Below are 15,144 nucleotides of genomic sequence, written 5' to 3'. Positions count from 1 at the left end.
GGCATGTTTTATAATGAGAAGGACAACCATGTCGTTCAACTTCATTCAACAAATATAACAATAAAAATACTAGTATTTACATGTCACAAGTGATTTTTTGTTGATATTAAAGTTTTTATGATGTACACGTTAAAAATGAAATATATTACATAAATACTAATGTTTCCAGACATATTTTTTCTAGTATATGAATAATGACATCCTTCCCTGACTTCGTCTGTGGGCTGATTTCCTTCAATTTCCAACTTGGAATCCACTGAAACAGATTGAAAAGTAAAACAGTAAAACTAAAAAATAAACATTAACTTTGCTTTATCGATTTACAAAATATTGCGTTTTTCTCAATGCTTAAGCTTACCTATGAAAGACATCTGCGAAGGTGCGCGAGAAAGACATACGCTTTCTACCAAATGAAATGTCAAATAACTCACGTGATCTCAGGTTTGTATTCTGATTGGACAAGAAGAGCAAACTTTGTTTCTTCATTGGGTGAGTTGAGATGAATGAGCATAACATAACTTCCGGGATCAAGTACGTAGTCGGCCTTGACTTTGGACCCTGCAACGAACTTGCCGTCGTCATTGTCTGTCATCAGAACAATGACACTTGCCTCTCGGTAATTGTAATTGATCCAGCGGGTAGTAAGCGGAACGTCAATACTGCCATCATCCTAGGGAATGTAGCGGGACATATTATAACAAACAGCTCAAAAACCTCTTTAACTGACGAAAATATTGATAAAACATGTTCGAGAATATCACAAAGATAGATATGAAAAAAATAAGTATACAATAGTAATTGTTCTTTTATGCAAATGTAAATGTAACCAGATCTTTATTTACAGCAAATTCAATGCACGCACTGCACCTTGTTGTATCTGCCACCTGGCTACTCAACAACATATTTCTTTACGACACCAGATTATCGCAGGGCAGATTTGACGGTATGGATAACGTTCACAAATACATTCAAAGATGATTTAAAACGAATGAAAATTCTAGAATATTTTGAAGGACATGGTTTGGGAAATTCGACTGGTTGATGTTAAATACATGATGTCGCCAATTATATATTTAAGAATTATGGAAACTTACTCGCCACATACGGATACCAAGGGGAACCAGTTCCGGTTTATCATTTTGAAGTAACTGGAACCGCACAAATCCTGCAACAAAGGACAAATATTTGCTTAAAACATTACTTGAAGTTGTTCATGCTACGAAGCTAATATCAACACACTGTCTCTGTATTCAGTACATCTGATGCATTACAAAGACGCACAGTTGCTTGACACAATACCCTGTATAAATAAACTTCCACACTAACCTCTCCGGCTGACTCTGATCTGGAACTGAGGATTGATTTCCACAGTGTTATAAGAAACCTGACCTCCGGCATTAACTCCTTCTGTGATAGTGCCTGTCAGACACTGGATCTGCACTGTACAGAAACATATAACAGTCCTTGTCAACGATGAAGTTAGTCAACATAGTTATAATTCAACAACAACATAATGTATTATGAAGACTTATCTGTCTAGTGGCGACGTTCATTTGATATTTTCGGGTATTGATATCAGTGGTCATATTTTCATTTAAAGTAGATACACAATTTATTCTACCAGCAATATGATGAAAAAAGACCAGATCTAGTTTGTCTATTGAGTAGATAGTGCCTGCATTTATCATTGCATCATTAGAAACAACATTCCCCAAACTGCCTTCATAGTAATCATCACGTGTAAATATACGTTACATGATGCAGTTTACTTACACTTATCCACTTCAACGTTGAGAGATTCAGGTATAGCCTCCATGTCACAAAGCATGTATTCGATCCCTTTGTCCTGTGTGAGATTCCTAGGACAAAGCATATGTTTCTTACGTGTAGAGAGTAACAGTTCTGGTAGAAATCTCACAGATATGGGCACGACATGAATACTTAAAACACGTTCTTTGGGATTGCATCAAACATCCGTAAAACTTTAATAATCATTTATAAGATTTCAAATGATCTTTGAGAAGTTGATTTACAATACCTAACACCTAAACTTTAATCTTCAAAAAATATTCATGCTGTTTCGTCCATGGACTACTTTTAGATATTTCAACTCACACAAAATTTTGCAATGGTCCAGATGTGTAGACTCGGATAAGAAATTCCTTCTCGACTCCTGCATTTCCGGTGGACGGTATGACAATGTATTTCCCAGGCTGCACTAAATACCGGAAGGAACGTTGCTGAGAGTTTTTGTAAGAGTTGGTTTTCTTTCCAAGTTCATCTATTATGTACATACCATCATTAGAACCATATACCTGTCGACATCGGGAAATTAAAACATAATTTGAAATGTTCGTTGTTAACAGGTATACGACAACGATATCTTAATGATATTTTGCACTAGGTTTACTGAATTTGAGTTTGGATTATAATTATGTTGACAAGTTAGTATTTTCTTGCAAGTTTTTTTACTTATTTATTTATTTATTTATTTCTGGTGCTGTCTTGAGCATTGAGTAAGAGGTCCATTATACAAACAGGAAGAAGAGAAACTTTATCTCTGGTGAAGTCCAGTATGTTATTGCGAGCAATAATTATATAAAAAACACACACAAAAAATGGTTATTTCGATGTTGTCTTCAACAATAACAACTCGATAATATCATTTCATTTAAAATGACACGGAGAACCCAGACTTCAAACTTAGAATTTTGGTGTTCTGTCTTTACCTTATAAACGTCACAGCGGATTTGTGCCATATCCTCCCGTCTGTGTTCTGTCCGTTGTATGAGTTGTACAACCAGAGGCACATCCCCGTTTTCGTCCGAGGCTAAAGACACAATCGTCAGAACATCAGAAGTCATTCAGGACAATTAGGGGACTTAAACGGTACTTATATGGTATGAAGAATGCCATAACAAGGTTTAGATACATAGATAAGTTATATACCATGAATTTGATGACATATTATAAATGAACAGTCCAGGAGGTGGTGTTACATTCAGTAAATCAAAAAATGTGTTTGAAGTCCGTTTTCCACATATATACCATTAAGTAAAAACACGTGCAGATAAAATGAAATAATTGACCCTTGGATTACAACACGAAGTTATGTTTTTCAAACAAAATATGTTAAGACAAATGATCAGCCATGCAGATTGGTTCCAAATGTAACAAATTACTGGTTTTCGTTGGCATTGAATATTTGAATCGGAAGAGGGTCATGCAGAAAGTATTTGGTACCAGTATTTAATTTTACTTTATTGTTCTATTAGTTACAACAGTACTTATACAACGTAAAAAAACACACCGCTGTCGTTGACTTCTATAAGAAATTTCGGATTCTGTAATTTCTTCTCAAATCCTGCTGCGTTGTCATCTCTCCAGTCACCATATAAACACGTGACGTAATCTAAAACATGACGTCACAGAATACAAAGAGTGATGGTAAACATTTTTTTACATTTTACCTGAGAAATATAGGAACAAGCGTGATAAAAAAAAATAAAAACTGATACATCATGTTTTAATACTACAGATATAAGTGATATCGCCATTATTGATGATATAACGTTTCCACTAACGATATATGTTTCGTGATTTTGACCGACAAAAATGGTGCTTTCTAGTCATTGCATTGAAATTGGTCGGTTGTCCTGTTCGGACGAAGATAAAGCGAGGTTAAATAAATTTATTTCCATTGAATAATTCTTGTGTGCATTTCTGGTTTTCTAGAAAACATCATGAAATGGTAGAATACAACGTAAATAAACCTATTAAAAATGACATTTTGTTGCTAAGTGCAGTGCGCAGATGTTTCCAGAGTTTTTCTTAAACCCCTTTTAAAATGTAATAAAAAGAATTATAATGGTCCTTAAAGATAGATATTTACTTGTTTGGCAGAATAAATCAAATATCCTCTTTGGAGTTAATAATACCAGTCACATGCCAATGAAAGTACAAATGGAATATCACAGATATTTCTATCCCCTTCTTCAATGTACATGTGTTTAACGACTCATGTAAGTCATATAAAATATATATATATATGTTTACGGTTTGAAACGCAAGTAGCTAAAACATGGTTGATAAAACTACAATTTTAAGCAATCAAGAGAACATCTGATATTATCTTCTGATTTCCAGTTTGAGGCTCCAGAACCTTTTCCTTAAACGAGAAATGCATATCACTAAAATGGAAGGCGACGAAGGGGCAGATTTGGCATGGAGCTTGCGGTATTTGTTATTCCGTCTCCTAACTGCATTGAAGACTGATTATTTGGATGTACTTGCGATATTTCTTTGGATTTAATGCTATTTAAATGTTTATGACTTTTTTTTGAAAATATGAACAGTTTTAAACAGCTTGAATGAAGCCATAAAACAGGCAGTGAAAATTAATATTCACAGTATATATGTATACAATTGAGTATTTTCTCTCTCAAATTAGACTCGGTATTAGCCGGTGTCTATATCTTATTAGTGTCTCCTTGCAAATAATTATTATACAACTCGTTGAATAGCCGTAGAATGACTCCATCTAAAATTCATCCTTTAACTATTTACAAAATGAATGTCACAATACAGTATCTCCCTTACTGAGCGTGTCTTCACTTCCGTCCCTGTCGAAGTCGGGCGTGACAGAACAAATGGTCACCAGGCTAAAGCACTTCATGAAATCGTCTATCGAGATGTAGAACTCGCCGTCGTCTGCGTCAGCACGTCGAACTTCATTTTCCGAAACTGATAACCATTCGGGACTCCTGTTGGTGCACAAATCGATCACATAAGCAATGTCACCATTTGCGACAGATGAAAAAACACCAACAAAAAGGTCTTCACATAAATCTATATTAGCCTTGTTTAAAGTGGAACACTTACCCGTCGCTCCAAGCGCCCTTCCATTCTCCTCTACCCCATGGATTTCGTACAAGAAGCAAACGGTTACCATTAATCTGAAGCCAGTGAAGTGGAAAATAAAATATTCGATTCTATAACACATTTCAATGATCATTTTTATGCTATGATTAAAGAGCAATGCAATTGCAAACTAGACAGATTCTAATCAGAAAAAATGCATGTGTATAATTTCAACGACATACTTTCAGCAAGTCCACTCCTAAGTTCTAATGCCTATCCACTGGCAGATCGGCCTATCAATCCTTATGGATGATAAGTTCAAAACCAAACAGAGCCCGCCTACCATCTTCAACAAAAGGTAATAGGGATGCTCTTATGGCCAAAAGTGTCACCAGAAATGAACCCACGTGAATTTCACACAAAAGTCAATGCTTGGGATCCAAAATGTCAAATCATTGAAGAATTACGGGCTGCATTAACTCTATAGTGATAGAGCTTCAGCTTCTGGACAAAGGTATGAGATGATGGGCACATGCATTGTACCAGGCGTGGGGCAGTTATAACCAAAACTGACGTTTTTATACCTAAAATAATCTAACAATTAGTTAATCTTCTCGATCAATTAACTTGGTGATGTATCTGTTAATAAGAGACAGTTAAAGTCAAAATTTAATCTACACGTTTGGAACGTGTTTTTTAAAAACCATACAGCACTTTCGTTTCTGCAAATTCTCTTTTCCTATCGACTGTGTATATTTTTGTTGGATGCCTACAACAACCATATATGTCCTGTTAATATGGCAATTAATGCTATTTGTAAATTCGACGAATAAGACTAAACCCCAATCCAAGGTATAGGCGGTCCCTGACCTGAGAAGTAGTTTCAGATATACAACAAGTACCTTGTTCCTCACAAGTATTGAAAGAGCCCCTGTAACCAATGGGTAAGATTCTTATAATGAAAAGTTTATAACATATTGTTGGCTACACTTTTACTTGTGTATTTATATCACTTTCAATAAGATATTAACCTTATTCTACCTGGAGGCAACAATAAGAATTTTTCATGTCAAAGAATTCTCTATCTGACCAAGTTCATTTTTTAAAATTTTTGTTTTTGGGATTTTATCCTGAACTTAATGCACAATATTATAAATATTAAATAAGCAATACTCATCACGACAATCTTTATCTTAAAGTAAGTCAAACTCTCCACGACGAACAAGCTAGACTCACCACAGTGCTCTTTGTCAATGTGTACTCGTGGTTTCCAATCAATCCATTGAACCCCATGAGTTCACCCTGTTATCAAAAAATGGAAAAGAATATGGCTAGACATAATTTCACTCAATATCTGTTATCAGAAAAAATATCAAAGTGGCAAATATCAACTTTAAAATAATCTCAAATAAACCGATTCCATTAGTTGTGAATAGGCTAATATCCATATATCTGTCCATATATCCGCCCATCCAACGTCCGGGCGACTGTCTGTCGTATCACCATGGTATACATGTATCTACAAGTAATGTTTAATGTCCATATATCCGTCTATCCCACGTCCGGGCGACTGTCTGTCATATCACTATAGTATACATGTATCTACAAGTAATGTTTTATGTCCATATATCCGTCCATCCAACGTCCGGGCGACTGTCTGTCATATCACCATAGTTAGAAGGCATAGTATACATGTATCTACAAGCATTTTTTTAATTGAAAAACTGTAAAGTCCTGTAGGACACTTAAGAGTTAGTTACAATGCCTGGTTTGCAGTTGCTAATGGCAGAAATAATTGAGACTAACTTACTCTTATTTCCGAAATTAAAGTATATTTTTACATTTCACTGTACTCTGGACATGTCAAATCTCTAAGGATACAGTTCTTATACATATTTCAATAATAATTGCATCCCGGACAACAATATCACTAAACGATTTATTGTTCCCGAAGAATTATATTTAAATGACTGTTATAATTCGTAAACAGGATATAGTAACAAATCGAGAAAAAAAACTCGAACATGCACGACAACCTCGTACCAAACAGAAGTATACCATCTTACCGGAACTGCGCATGCCACCATAGCTCCTGAACGGTGCGCGTTGGTCACACGAACAAAAACTTCATTTGGAGTTACTTCCCCTGATCTCAGATCAATTTCTTCTGGAACACCGGAAGTTAGTGCCACGAACGAGGCTGCGCTCTGGCCGCCTGTGACATCTTCGTAACTACCGTAACATCTAAAGAGCAGAAGAACAAATCCTGTGGAATATGTCAGTACATGTACGGATACCTAAAATCTGCCTGCCATCTTTGAAGTTTCGTAAAGTGACACCTTTCTATGTTTTATTTAGGTGACTTCATTTTAAGAACACGACAGCCTTCGACGGGTTTCTACATACCTTTTGAACTATTTGGTCGATGACTGAACTTATTGTGATAATGATATCCATTTTATGAACAATTCAACTTTAAGTATTCGCAGTTCAAAGTTTATTTTCACCTTATCCTCGACGCATTTGCAATCTGTACCTGCCGCGTAAAGCAAGGAAAGCCCAATAGTTACCGTGTTTTCCGTGTTTATCGAAGTAGTGTAACTATGGTTTTCGTTGAATAATAGATAGTAATAAAGTCAAGATGATAAGGTATGAACTTACAACACAATATGATTCGCCAAGATTAAAGCAATATTTGATATTTCTAAGAGAAAATTAAATGAAAATAAATCTGCCAAAATATCCCAGCAAGTTTCCTCGGGATTCTTACATCAATTTCTCGAAACGCGGAACGAAGGAAACATGACAAAATACTTCTAACGAAGGGTTCCTCAATAATATGTACATATATGATGGCGGTTGTTCTCAGTAGAAAGTTTTAGGCAAAATCCGACAGGTATTTCTCGTAAGTGATTTCTCTAGGCATGCATTATTGTGTTGAAGACGAAAACAATGCCGAAAACGTCTGTCTCTAAAACGATAACATCAATGTCCACATTTCATTGATTGTGCTCATTTTACAGAAAGAACGGAGTTGTCTATAAGGATAGTTGGTAAATGACTTTTCTAGTTGATGGAAAAAACTAACACTTCGAAAACGTACAGGTATCTGCCGAATACCTTCTCATTTTGAATGTACATCTTGCTTGTCTTGTTTCGCATTCACCATGAGCGAAAGGTGTGTAATTTAATCTGTTGTAGTTGTGATCTCTTTGTAGATGTTTTATGTTTTATCAGTTTGATACCAAAGACGTAAGAAATGATCATTAATTGACCGTCCCGAATACTCACAACATTTTTGAAGCTAGTGAATTTCTCTCTATTTCGTTGGTCCCCTCTACTAATTAATGACTAATTACAAGCCACATTGTTACCATCCCCTGCGTTTGTCCAGTGTAACAATGGACACTTACTTGGCGAATGCTTTCTCCAACAGGGCGACCCACATTTCATTTTCGTCTGTGTCAGAATGTGCCCCGTATACGACATTGTCGTACACAATAGGCAGATAATCGTCTATGTAGACATCCTCCCATACGCCGTAGCGCCAAAACCGGCAATGAAACACGCCATCATATTCAGGCTTTCCTACGAGGTAAGCGTCCGCTGGAATTACCTAAGTCAGAAAGCAAAGATCTTGTTAAAGATGAAATAATGATAATAATAATGTATTACATGGTACGAGTAACACCTCTCACCTAGACCCCATTGTCCATCATAATTTGAATAAATAGGATTGTTTGCTGAAAGATTGGAGGTCAACAGTAAGCATACACATTTGATCTATTTCTCTATTGCCGTTTTTCAGTCTCAGTTTTTTTCTATCTAGGATAGACTGACCAATTATGGAACTTAACTAAATACTGAAAAGTTTATTTAGTAACGACAATATTATTTAAACGGAAAATACCGAAAATGTAACAACTGTGATCTATTGTTCCGTGAAATAAATAATCATTTTAATGGTTTGGTATTATTACACAGGCAAGTCATTATCTCAGCTGCAGCGAAAACCAATGGTAGGTGGGATATTTCGTAGAACTTGTTTACTGTATACATACACCATTGATATGTTAGAAGCCAATACATTTACCTGTCTCATGAGATTGGGTTTGTCAGCTATGTTGGTTACTGCTGCCAGAAACCAGCAGGTACCGATTGACCTTTGACCTATGTCGTACTTCGAAGTACCATCTGAAACGAGGACCGGATTGTCTCGGATATCCTATAGAAACAAAAAACAACACAAGCTACTCCAGATCCCAACATAGTATAATCTTTATTACAACACAAGCTACTCCAGATCCCAACATAGTATAATCTTTATTACAACACAATCGATTCCAGATCCCAACATAGTATAATCTTTATTATTTCTCTGAAAGTCATTTTTGTCCACTTCTATGGTCTTTCAGAATACAATGTGAATACAATAAAATTGAAATTGGACAGTAGGTAAAGTCAGTAGAAGAATTTTCCCTGGACTCTACAATATTTATATTCTGAACGCTATATTGAGGCAAGCATACACATCTTGCTTAATGTCACAGAAAATGACCGAATGATGGATATATAAAAAAAAACGTCCAACGATCTGCTGATTTTATACATTCACACTCATATAAAATATTATTTAGATATCATCCATGGCATTTAATTATTTCACTGATAATATACACTATAATTCGGTTGATATAACTTAACACGCTTAATATCAGATAATCCAATTAATATCAGATAATTCTGTTAATATCAGATAATCCTGTTAATATAACATAATCCTGTTAATAACACATTCAGTTTAATATCACATATATAGTACATTTCAGCCGTACATACAGTCTTATTCTTATCAGCATAGTTGCAACATATCGTTATTAATACTTACTGTTGGTCGCTTCCATTCTATCTCTCTGCCTTGTGGATCTGGTTTCGGCAGTGCAACTTTAAGTGGAAATTGGTAATCAGTGTATAGGCCGGAAGTTACGTGTGGACGGTGTTCGATATCAAAATCAGTTGATTTAGACCGGAAGTCAACATGAACTTCAAAAGTATCTAAGTTTGTCCGCTGGTATTCTGTTCCGAAGTGAAGTCCGGGAGTCACAGTGACATCTGTGGGAGGGGGAGAGGGATCACGGGGTGGGATATCTGTAGGAGGTGGAGTTGGATCACGTGAAGGGGGTAAATCTGTTGGCGGAGGAGGAGTTGGATCTCGAGGGGGTGGTGTTGGGTCCAATGGAGGAGGGGTCGGGTCTCGAGGTGGCGGTGTTGGGTCTCGCGGTGGTGGAGTTGGGTCCGATGGAGGAGGGGTCGGGTCTCGAGGCGGCGGTGTTGGGTCTCGCGGTGGTGGAGTTGGATCCCTTGGGGGAACAGGAGCTGGGCTAGTAGGTGGTGGATCTGCAGGTTTTGGAGCGTTCATGTCGTCAAAATTGTCATCTTCGCCATCTTTACATTTAGACAGTAGACTTCCCATGGTGACTTTTCTGGTGCTGATTCACTGAAATACATACATATATATATATATATATGACACGAATTCTAAACCAATCTGGACTATTAGGAAAGTGAAAGATCAGATGGTGAGAACATTGGCCTACGTAACCTCAGGTGGCGGTTTGTCTTTCAGGAAGCTGAGCAACGAACCGGTCTGTACAGGCGTGGTCGTGCCATTGGGCAAGACACTTCACCCGGATTGCTCTGGACGGCATGCGACAGGACTCTAGTTTGTTTTTCAGTATGTATGTTAGGTAGCCATCAGCTGCTACAAGGAGAACCTGCCTTAAAATGACACTTGTTGTTTACGTGGCGATAAACTCAATTAAACAAATCAATATATTGATAGGAACGGTAGGTTGTGTCAAGTCTGTGTGATATTACGAAAAACGACAAGAAAATCCAAAATGAATTTCAATAAACGAAGGTAAATTATGCACAAATAACAAATTTAAACGAAATATCTGAAAATGTACAAGGAGAGAAACACCAAGGGTTCCGGAAGAGTAAGCGCCTTCTGCTTCGTCGCCATATAAATCTTAGTCAGTCCAGGTAAGTAATGTAACGTTCTCAGATGATGATAACTATGTATAAAGCAATGTAATTAACAAGTAAACTAGCGAGCATCAAACACGTTCAGCTTCACATCACACAAAGAAAAATAATATTTCTCAATGAGATCACTATGACGACCGTAAAACTTCCTCATCATTTTCTTCGACCTGCATCTTTTGAAACCCCGTGTTTCAAGTTTGTCGGTCAGTTGACGACTTCTTGCGCAAAATCGTTGTAATGGGAACAGGTCCATACAGATCTCACATGTCAGAACTACCATTGTGTAGCCATTTTTAATTATTGTTTTATTCTACATCTCTCAGAGTCTTTCCTACAACCATGAAATCAACAAAGACACTTCACTAAGTAATAAGACTAATATGATGGATTCGATTTCAAAAATGTGAACTTTCCATTTCTAGGTAGAAAACGCTGCTTCTTAACCGATTCGATATTCAAAAGTTTGTTCACAATAACACCATTTCAATCAAAACGTCGACAGCTGACAGACTGACAACACAAGACTGTGAGAGATGCTGGATTCGTTGTTGTCAATCTTGTTCTCATTTGAGAAGATTGTACAACAGTAACACGTGACAAAAGTGATTAACATCTTTAAATAAGATTTAGGATTAGATACAGAAGAGTCAATTTTACTTTACCATTGGTTATAAAGTATGATAAAAAAAAAGAATATTTAAGGCTTGAACTATTGGAGTTGACTTCCAGTTTCTTATTCATCATATGTAATGTGTCTGTATCATTATGCATTTATCTTTATGTCAATTGATATTTGAAGATTTAAAATGAACCGTGTGGATCTGCGTTAGATTTAACTGATGTCAAACATTCTTTATAATAAATACGTTATGACCGTGATCCTATAACACACACACATACACACACACACACACACACACACAAATTGAATGAATGGAGACACTCTTAATCGCTCACTCTGTTCACAAGTATTTTCTCTTCCGCTTTACTGTTATTGTGCTGTTGATAGCTTTATAACGATCGTGGATGTAGATGGTAGGGTAATTCCAATCTGTTTCCGCAAACACACACACACACACATATATATATAGCAATTCGATGTATAACTCGCACGCATGATGCACGTTCAGTAACGCGTGTTTGATATTGATCGTACAGTAACAGCACAATCGCAGATAAGTTCGAGTTAATTTCTTACTAGAGCTAGATAGCCATGGTGTGTATATATACAGTGAAATGTAACAGTAAACAAATACACAACAACATAAACGACTCTCACACAACTTTGTGTACTGTCAGTAACATTATACTCTAAATATATATACAATTTTAACAGAAAAATGCATTGTGGCTAGCCATCTTTTGTTAAAATTCATTTTTGCTTTGTGTAGACAATGACCAAGAAAATTTGAACAAAGTGTGGATGATATGATAAGGTTTCATAACAAATTTACAAAAACCTATAAACTGAACAAGTCGGGGAAAAGGAAACTTATCCTCAAAATCATTAGAAAACGAACAATTTCAATTTCGTTGAAGATTAAGTTGGTGTCTACCCGTTTCATTGTACAGTTTGTTGGGACAACAGATATCTGATTGGACATTTGTTCGTGAGCAATAATAAATGTGGTTTCCATGACAACTGAATACATGATGTCACAAACTAGAATAATTAGAACGGCATTAAGGCAACGTAAAGACGCATGGTTTTGTCTACCAGGAAGATATAAATGTCTTTGGTATTGGCACAAAACATTTACATTATATTCGGCCTGTTTTCCAGTGAATTCGGCCATAGAATACTTTTGCGTAAACAACACTAGTGTAATATACTGCTGTGGTGTCTTTCGTTGGCTGCGTCGGTAAGAAATCGTCACATCATGGATTAAAATTGGAGGTCATAGGTTAAAACTGGAGGAACAAAATGCCTGCCTCTGTTTCATTTTGTCCTCCAAATATTTACCTTAAAAGTTGTCATGATGTGAATTTTATGACAGTATTTATAAATTAGTTCTCTTTTCATTTAAAATTACGTATGTATGTGGGGGTTTACAGTAGTCACAATCATATCATTTAAAACGTCCTATTTCTTCGTGCGGTATGAAGCTGGGCGTGTTTGACACTCGTTAGTTTGCCTTTTGGTTCCGTTTTCGCTTACATTGTTCTCATTTGGGAACGTGACATTACTAACTTGGATTAATCAAGATCTGCATGGCGGGTGTTGTCGATGAAAGCGTTTAATCTTCCGGAACATCTGGTCTTATCCTTGTACTTTTGCCGTAGTTCTCTTGAATTTCAGTTTGAATTGAGAATGTGTTGACATGTCGATATTTTCTTAAATGTTTCTGATGTATTAGTAATAATTCTGCGAGTTTTATCAGAAAAGGAGGTTTAGTAAGTGGAAGCGGATCTTCTTACTAAGATATCGGAAGTTCGTTTGGTCGATCGGTCAGCTGGACGGCAGACGGACGTTTGGCGATTGGACAGAGGGATGAGTGACGACGAGGTAAAAATATGTGACATTAGCTTGCCTTCGGACAAGTGGCATAAAATGTTCACAAGTGGTAGACGTATGTACTTCACTATCATACTTCTTTATACGTGGTCATCGATGTGTACACTAATTACCATGATATCACGCCTGGACGATTTTCGCAAGCACAACAAAAGATAGGTGATAATAACACATAAATCATTTGCGTAATATAAATATAGTTTCACACGTGATAACGCCCGAGGGATACCGGAATACAGATACTTCTCATGGAAGAATGTAAGGTCAGATCATTGAAGCCACCTACACACTACACATTGTCAGTTTTTATATCGCTACGTTCCAACTCTATCATATATAATAACTATATGAGTCATAATATCAAAATTTTCCAGTCATAAATGACAAGGAAAAAAACAATTTCAATTCGTATATGAGAGTACACTATCCACACCTCTACTAGATATAGCTGGCGCGTGACCGGTGCACGAGTCCCTTGTTTCATAACCAGCCGGCCATAAGATCGAAAATCTAATGCAGAAATTTGTAAGAAAATTGCAAAACATATTTGTTATGTCATGTACTGGGTACTTAAATGACAGTGCACCATAGGCACACAGAGCGCGCTAACGGAAGATGGTATATATATGCCAGCAAATCTCCAGTCATTTACATTAACCATATATGCTATAGGAAGACAGTTAAATAGTTAAAGTTACTTGTGTTACAAACTGATGTTTTCATGTTAACAATACTGACGTCATAATGGTGACGTACTGAATGTCATTAAGGCACCTTATATCAATATCCTCAGTTTACATATCAATATCCTCTCAGTTTATAATGACGCGATGAACCAAGTTGATATGTTTCAGCTTTAAGCTTTGAGCTTTAATACATCTGAAGCCGATATAGAACATTTTACAACTCTGTGATGTGTTGCTAGAGACGTCTAAGAATGAAATATGATCGTATACAACGCCTTGTGCACGTACCATCGTTCTTTGATAGCATCGTCTGCTTCAATAAAAAACGTTTCATCTCTGAACATGATCAATGGGAATATATATATATATGTAGATCTACGCTTGCTCGTCGGTTGTCACCACCACGTTGTGGCCCAGTAAATATGTAGACAGTGATGTAGTTTGAGGGTACCAACGCCCGTCTCGGGTGGGGTCTGGGGCTGGTGAAAGATGAGGCTGAGTTAAGACGGTTAGGTGAACTATTAAAAGTAACGGGTCAACAGCAGCCGGGCTGAGGATGGTGCGATTGTTTACGGGGCACATCACACAACTCGGGGAAGTGTTGACTTTTGAGAGGGTTAGACACACTTGTTGATGTATCAAACACATGTGCATGTATAATTTGTGTAATGAATCACATACCTGTACAATCCCACACAGTGTAAGACCGGTGTATCGATGTCCAAGAACACCCGCTAACGTCTGTACATGTATCTTATATAATATCCGGGATCGAGCCACACAAGTATACACCGTACGCGTACACGCGTACCCGTACCCGTTGAGGAGATAGTACAGCTGGGACGTTGGTGCACGTGTGTGTCACCGACACTAAATATTTGTTCTGGTACATATGTGTCCGTTGACGGAGACGAGTACAGGTGTATGTACACAGACCATATACACGTACATACCGAAAAACCACTCAAGTGTGACAACAAAATATCGACAGCCAGTCATACACAGTGACCTCGTTGCGGTCACTGTTTTTAATGA

At 36.9% G+C, this 15,144-nt stretch overlaps 1 protein-coding gene across 1 annotated transcript; it reads right to left on the bottom strand.

The window, feature by feature from the left end:
- Positions 1–6: 6 nt before the first annotated feature.
- LOC132556121 (calpain-5-like) lies at positions 7–14,903 on the bottom strand. The gene is made up of 16 exons (XM_060220506.1): positions 14,791–14,903; positions 9,749–10,357; positions 8,954–9,085; positions 8,274–8,476; positions 6,927–7,104; positions 6,097–6,162; positions 4,882–4,955; positions 4,600–4,763; positions 3,311–3,412; positions 2,730–2,830; positions 2,116–2,315; positions 1,774–1,859; positions 1,327–1,440; positions 1,095–1,165; positions 432–670; positions 7–256 (listed from the first exon to the last, which is right to left on the bottom strand). Exons 2-16 carry the CDS (start codon positions 10,331–10,333, stop codon positions 235–237), a joined length of 2,337 nt encoding a protein of 778 aa, XP_060076489.1. The 5' UTR covers positions 10,334–10,357; positions 14,791–14,903; the 3' UTR covers positions 7–234.
- Positions 14,904–15,144: the final 241 nt, after the last annotated feature.

This window comes from Ylistrum balloti, unplaced genomic scaffold (genome assembly GCF_031769215.1).
Source record: "Ylistrum balloti isolate Yb309-2 unplaced genomic scaffold, AGI_CSIRO_Ybal_v1 Utg370548, whole genome shotgun sequence".
NCBI classification, from domain to species: domain Eukaryota; kingdom Metazoa; phylum Mollusca; class Bivalvia; order Pectinida; family Pectinidae; genus Ylistrum; species Ylistrum balloti.
Note: the sequence above shows the minus strand (reverse complement) of the source record. Positions and strands in the feature narration are given on the sequence as shown.

Coding starts and splice junctions, on each gene's coding strand:
- LOC132556121 (XM_060220506.1), bottom strand. CDS start 10,333: ATGGGAAGTCTACTGTCTAAATGTAAAGATGGCGAAGATGACAATTTT. Junction 2,316..2,729: donor TCCGCTGTGACGTTTATAAG/GTAAAGACAGAA, acceptor CGATGTCGACAG/GTATATGGTTCTAATGATGG. Junction 1,860..2,115: donor GGACCATTGCAAAATTTTGT/GTGAGTTGAAAT, acceptor GCTTTGTCCTAG/GAATCTCACACAGGACAAAG.